The sequence below is a fragment of the Zerene cesonia genome, chromosome 4, assembly GCF_012273895.1.
Source record: "Zerene cesonia ecotype Mississippi chromosome 4, Zerene_cesonia_1.1, whole genome shotgun sequence".
In the NCBI taxonomy this organism is placed as follows: domain Eukaryota; kingdom Metazoa; phylum Arthropoda; class Insecta; order Lepidoptera; family Pieridae; genus Zerene; species Zerene cesonia.
The window spans coordinates 5,951,392-5,958,856 of NC_052105.1; the positions used below are offsets into that span (position 1 = coordinate 5,951,392).

Consider the following 7,465-nt stretch of genomic DNA (forward strand, 5'->3'; position numbering starts at 1 on the left):
AAACTGCCGTACGATAGAGAGGAGTTGACGCCGAGCGAAGTATCCAATGTTGAGTAATACCCAGAGGAAGCTGCTGACGGTGGCGGAGGCGCCGGAGGCTGCGGCACTCTACTAGCTTCCGCGTACGCGTCTAAATGAGTCCTCACAAGAGAAGCGAGTTCTCCATAATTGGTTACCGCCGCTCCGGCACCCGCCACTCTGTACAGTAACAACCTCGCTTCCCCGAATAAACTGTCTAAAATTTTACCTGTCGTGAAGAGGACGATCGCCTTCAGACAGGAGTACTCCGCCGAGTCTACGTGGAGGGCTTTCAGCTTCTCCACTTGCTCTTGGAAGATTCGTATGTGGTCCATAAACGCCACCACTCGGTCGGCCGCCATCGGCGACGCGTGGAGACCGGCAGCGGCGAGTAAGGGAGCCACGTGCAGCGGCATAGAACACTGGGATGCGTTTAGAACGAATAGCTCAGACCAGACGAGCCTTAATAACGCGACTTGGTCTGTCACTTGGAGTTCAGGGAAGAAGGGGATGTTTCTCGCCCATTCTACGGCGGAGAAGAGTAACCTTGCGGCTAACTCGCAAATATTATCTATGCCCATTACATTGGTAGGTTGCACGCATTGGCCGTATCGTGAGGTTGGATAAGGTTCTGCTCTAAGTAGCAGAGAAATGTAGGAGGAGAGGTAGGGATGGCTGTTTAGACCAGCCGCTGGGTCGCCATTCGTGAGGGCGAATTGACCCGGTAAAGCTAGACCGGCGGGTTGCGTCGGGGGCACTCTGCCCCTTTGTACAGCTGCAACAAAAGAAAACAATACGTTAATCTTTAGCACGAGTTATAAGACATTTTGAAATGGTAATTTAAATATTCCAACAATGACATTACGTAAAAGAGTAGCCAAAAACGTGACGCAACTGTCCACTGAACGTCAGGAAAAGTAATGAAATAAAACATAAAACATAGACGAGTTATACAGCTATCCGACAGTAGATTGCAATTAGCATGTAAGCACAAGATATTATATTATGGTCGTAATGGCTCAGTTTATGACTTCACTAACAACTGTCGAAGGAGTGCGTCGCGAGAATTAATATTGCTTCATATTTGGTACTTTGGCGTGTCATAATAGTGCGATAAAGGAATTACAACTAACTATGACGAATATAATACAAACAAGGAAATTTCGAATTTTATATATACTTCAAAAACATAAAAACTTGTATGATAAAGTTCTTTGATATAAATTTCTATGAAATTATTTTTTGTTTATTATGAATTAAGAACTATAGTTATATTCAGCATTTGATGCCACTAAAGACTAAAATTATCAAAAACGCTAAATTGTTGGTGTGTTATTTTTATTTAGTTCTTTATTTTGTTCATTAAGATTTATTTGGCTAATACGTTACTATACCTACATAGAAAATTTTGAAATTAAAACAGTATATTACATTAAAACAACGAATCGATACATTTTTATATAAAATATGACATTCGGTGTGTAGTTCCTATATACCTCCTACCGGGTATTATTTATAGTACACCAAATAATCCAAATTTAGTAACAAAAAATAATCACAAATTGCGTCAAAATGTCGTGAGGAGTCCACTTGCTACGGTCATTTAAGTATGGCCGAGTATAATGCGTTTTAAATTGTCATGAAGCAATATTTGACCTTATGACCCCGTAACAGGTTGTTTCGGTATTACTTTCCGTTTTAAACGCGATTTTGTGAGCTAAATATCGAGTATTTCAAATCATAATTTTATGTGCTAAAACGGTTACGGTCTTTGCTTTGGTTGATTTTTACGTTATACGAATCTTTATACAGCCCAGATATTTTAGATATGTCAATGGTTCATACAACAAAACGATATTTATTATAATTTATATTATACTAGTTAACCCGGCAAACGCCTTAGTCTTATTCAGGTATATGAAAAATAGATGTTGCCGATTCTCAAGCCTACCCGATATGCACACAGAAGGTTTCGGAGGAACACCTACATTGTGACACGATAATTTTATAAATACAGAGATTTATATTTTCTTTGCATCAATACCAGGCTGGTATCTAGTGGCTACCACTACCACATACGAAGAACGTTTTTTCATAACGTAAAATGATTAACAGAGCCTTAATTAAAAAAAAAAAACAACTCACAAGATCCCGCTTAACTGGCCCTTTAAATCTTATACTACCTTCATAGTACATAATCACTAATACAATATTGTTGTTACATTATCGACACACGATAGTATGAAGTTCCCGTAACCGAATACGGAATAAATTAACGCTCACAAACAAATCTGTTTTCGATAAGCATTTAATCATCGCGATAATATTTTTAACGACAAAGATATCTTACTATTTAAGCTAACGATGTGTTTATGGGTGATTTAAAGGTTTCTTGATCTTGTGAATAACGTAAAAAATGTGATGCTGTGGTTCTAGCTTTGATATGTTTATGTATTTATATGCAGTACAATAAGGATTTAAATGTTTTTTATTCCTATTTTATTCGTAGATAAGGACAGTTATTTGAGTAAAAACCAAATCGTGATTTCGAATCGTGATAGCAAGTTTGTATCCGAAACGATTCGTCGTGGTAACCGTCGCTTGATTGAGTACTAGTTCCGAATTGGACAGAAATACCCTGAAAAAAATATCGCTTCGAAATGTCAAGTGCGTCAGGTATGCGGCGCGCGCACGTTTTGTCGACGCGGGAAGGAATGGCGCGCAGCTGGCGCGAATGCGCGCGCACGCGCTGTACCTTTTTAATTTATTTTTTTCGACGATGGAAATACTGCTTACAGCCACAATGTGCTGTCAGTTTACATGAGATTTTTGCTTTTTCAGTTAAATGGTGAGTTTATTTAATTCAGACGACCACGGTAAAGTTTTTATTCTAACCGGTGCGGTATTCCAATACAAAGTAAACAGTAAAATACGGTAAATTAAAAATAACGATGAAAAGCGATTGTAAAAAATAGGTTTTCAACCAAAGTTTTTACAAAATAATACATTAAGCGCCAAACTTTAAAAATACACGAATACACAACTGTATTTACAAATTTTCCCACGCAAACGCCAATCTTAAATCATAACGCACTGTTAAATCATCCGAACACGAAGTGTTACATCAACAATTCAATTAAAGAGTATGTAATTCCGGCTGAATTAGAGTAATTGCTGGTGTGATTATCCGGTTTCGAATGTAGGCTGCGGTGTCTCCCACGCCGCGCCGCGTCGACACCTAGTCTAATGGCACGTCATTATTATCTGTCGATACATCGGAACATCACTATCTAATCGATGGATTGCTTATGCTTTGACTAATTATACTTTTAGTTTGTAAGATTTAATCTTGCAATAATCTTATTTTTTAATGTAAGTCATCAACATTAAATTATATTATGGGCTAGGATTGTAATAATTCATTGACATATCGTATCTTATATGCAAAAAGTATTAAATATGGAACGTTCCTTTTACCGCTCAAATATTAACATTTAAATAGTGTTACAAATCTGTTTTTAAGTGTATTTTCAATGTGTTCAATCCGCCTCGAACTTTTGATCGCCAATTAAGAAAAATTTGAACCAATACAACAAAATTACTTTAACGTCGATGTATTTTCATATCGCTCTTAAACCAAGATATTTAATATTAAACATAACCAATGATTACAAGAACTTAAATCTCAGTTTTATTATCTTCTATTTAACTATGCCGCAAACGGATTTCACCGTCGAGCATTCATAAGTTTCCCATCGAGACTTGAATCAATTTTGTATTGTGTACACTTGAATGATATTCACGTTAATCATTCGAATTTATTCGGTAAGCGTATTGTATTAAAGTCTGTTTTCCCTGATTAGAACTACGTGTAAAAAATCCGTAAATTTTCTTAAGTTTCAGAAAGAATTCCATCTATGAATGTGCAGTTACAATTAAAAAAAAAGTTTTTTATGATTAATCGAGACCATATGCTTATAACATAGAGAAAATCTTATAGTATACTTAGTTATAATGTGTATACGGTTTACAATCACACTGCAATATTTTGAGTGGCGGCATTATCTGAAACAAGGTCAGATCGGGCAAAGAACAAAGTTATAGTTTTATGAGAGATATACTAAATTAAATATCATGGCTTTACAAATAAATTGGAGTGGAGTCTAGCGTCCTCTTGCGGGATTTAGAGTAGAAATTCAGTTCAAGATTGACATCAATTATTACTTGATTATGGCACTTGACGCTCACCGCTGTAGCGACGACGCTGTCAAATGACCTATAGTTTATAGTTTAGTTCCCATATCGGTTATGAATCGTGTCTAATTTACATATGATTTCGATGCTTAGAATTTCTCGAAATCGGCGCCTGCGCATACTTCAACGGATTAAGAAAAAATTAACGTTTTATATTATAATTATGTTGGTATATATACATTGATTGGATACTAACTGCTGTTTGCTTGTTGATTTTATGGATTTAAACGGTATTTTGTGTTGAAACCGTTAAATATTAATTGTTCATTAAAGAGCCATTGGCGCATCTTCACTGCGTAGTCGTTATATCAACAGTCAAATGATTGACTGAATGAAAGTCGATCTAAGTTATTTTCGTGTCGAATGATTCATATCGGAATCTATTATGTCTGTTGTCAATAAACTTGTCTATAAGCTTTTAGGATTTATAAGATAATTTATGAAAGTTTGTGCAAAATTATCATCTTACGATTAATGCGTTACCTTTACTATATATACTGCAATACTGGCTGCGCCCAGCGGTTTCAACCGCGTAAGTCCGTATCCCGTAGGAATATCGGGATAAAAAGTTGCCTATATGTTATTCCAGTTGTCCAGCTGTCTACGTATCAAATTTGATTGCAATCGGTTCTGTAGCTTTTGCGTGAAAGAGGAACAAACACACACAGATCCTTATAAACTTTGACAATTATAATAATAGTAGGATAGTAGGAAGGATGTATGTATGTAAGGATGAATTATGTAACTGAATAAGTTATTTAACCTTTTACGCTTTATACTTCGAGGCATACGTCGTAATAATCGAATTGTATGTTTAACTGAATTACTCCGATTTGTCCTTAAACAATCACCAAATCTCAGTTTTCATTCAAAAAATGTACAAATTATGACGGAATATGAGCAATTTCTCTTAAATTGCGAAATAAAGTCTTACCACGCCTAACCTATATACGTGATCAAACTATAATACACGTATTGTTTAATTCCACACACGTTTACAACAAAACAAAATTGTGGAATTATCCATTGAACTTTGAATTCTACACGCTTGCTATAAAATGTACATTTGCTTGTAGGTGAAGCTGATCTTGACATGAATTGAAGATTGTCGTTCTTGAGATCTGATGGACCGAATCTTATGACAATACACATTCTTTAGTGCATAGCCGGGTAAAATTTTATATGACCATGTTATCGTTGACTAAAAGCTTGAATATGCAAATCAAATACTTTCCTATTTTAAATATGTTTGGCTTTGACATCTTCATTGATTTATGAAGCTGACAATCGTTCAAGCTGTTAGGTACACAATGTTTGACCAATAACCACAAATTACTGAACAAAATTGAATAACTTATAACAAGTAGGTCAATATTGGCACTTAACTGAGACATCTGTATGGATTTAAACAAACCGATCAGTTCTTCTTCTACTATTTATTAGTACTAAATATATTATGTTGAAGAGCTTGTTTGCTTGAACACGCCTATCTCAGGAATTCAATTTAATTTTTTTTCTTTATTCACACCAAATAGAACTTACTATTATTACAGGATATTATCCTAACGAACAGAGAGCGAATTAACTGATTTGTGTGAAATATGGTGCATAGTTTGATAAAGAACTACCACTAAAGTACTGTCCAAGAAAAACTTCGGATTGTCTATTTTCCTATCAGTACGCAGGCAAAACCGCAGGCGGGAAGCTAATTCTAAAGAACGAGGCAATAGTTTTGCGGAAAGATAGTAGATTCTTAATAATTATGGATGTAATATGCTCTATTGACGAGTATATAAAACAGTACCAGTAAATATTTAGCTACCATTTATCAGGAGGAACGTTGGCTCTTAAGATACATGGTTTTTCTAGTTTAAAAGGCAACATAGTTATGTAAGTTACAATGTTTTGGCAAAACAAATATTTTATTTATTTATTTACCAAGTACGGACATATCGAAATATTTCTCACGACCTATGAATAAAGCACATAAATCATCTTAGACTGATCCTAACAAGTGCAATAGGTATCATAATTGTCACAACACCTTAATCTATAGTTAATACAGGTCCTTGTATCCTAAGTCCTAGCTAATTACTTCGACAGAGATTTATGCCTTGTCATTTACAGTATTATGGTTATGTTGTAGAATGATGTTGATAATCAAATAAATGCTAATTTTATGTTCCTCTAATTACAATGTTCAGTTCTATAAAATATTGATATCCTACTAATATTATAAATGCGAAAGATTATAAGGATGTGTGTGTGTGTGTGTTTCTCTTTCACGCAAAAACTACTGAACCGATTGCAATGAAATTTGGTACGTAGATAGCTGGACAACTGGAATAACATATAGGAAACTTTTTGTCTCGATATTCTTACGGGATACGGACGTACGCGGGTACAACCGCGGGGCGCAGCAGTATAATATAATTCTTTGTCGTTTCATTGTAAATAAAACATATGTTAAAAAAGTTTGAAAATCCCAGAAGTGCGAGTCTCATAATCTCCTTTTAAAAAGATTTTGCTTGTTTTATTCCTGACTTAAAATGAAAAAACGTAAATACTGAAGCATTTAAGAAATGGACATAACTAGTTAAATTTTTCAATATTTTTTTACGTATTCGTAACACAGATTATCTTTTTTAAGGGGTTTTTCTTTGGTGGAAAAATTATTCTTCAAATGCTATAGAAATTAAAAAGATACTTTCACAGAGATACATTTGGGTTTGATTTTCGTAAGGTACAAATAGAGAATCACGTCATGCGTTTTGCTCATGAAGTGTTATTGCATTAAGCTTATACGTAAGCTATAATAAATAAATCAATTAAGATTTCACCGTTCGATAATAACAAATTGCTTATTTATATTGATGCAATATGTCGCAATTTTTTCTTTTGCGTTATAGTTCACGTATTAAAGAGAATAATTGTTGGTTTTCCTATAAATTAAATGCATGCTTTGGTTCATGGAACCGATCATAAAAATAGATTTACGATAAATACCTTGGATTCTTTATGTGTGTATCGTTAGATGCAAATTCTATGTGTAATTAGACATAATATATTAATTGCTACAATTTATTTAATTTTATTCTAAGAACTCGGGGGTTCCACGTTTAAAACAGATAAGTCCCTATTTTTCATATATGAAGTTATTTATTTAAAGGTTTTGTAACAAATATCGTTTTTT

At 34.5% G+C, this 7,465-nt stretch overlaps 1 protein-coding gene across 1 annotated transcript in view; it reads right to left on the minus strand.

Annotated features, from left to right (window-relative positions):
• Positions 1-7,465, minus strand: part of LOC119839803 (COUP transcription factor 2) — an 81,224-nt gene that overhangs the window by 45,550 nt on the left and 28,209 nt on the right. The window contains exon 3 of the mRNA XM_038366244.1: positions 248-793. Within this exon, the coding sequence (XP_038222172.1) occupies positions 248-793 (546 nt within the window). The remainder of the gene's footprint in view (positions 1-247; positions 794-7,465) is intronic.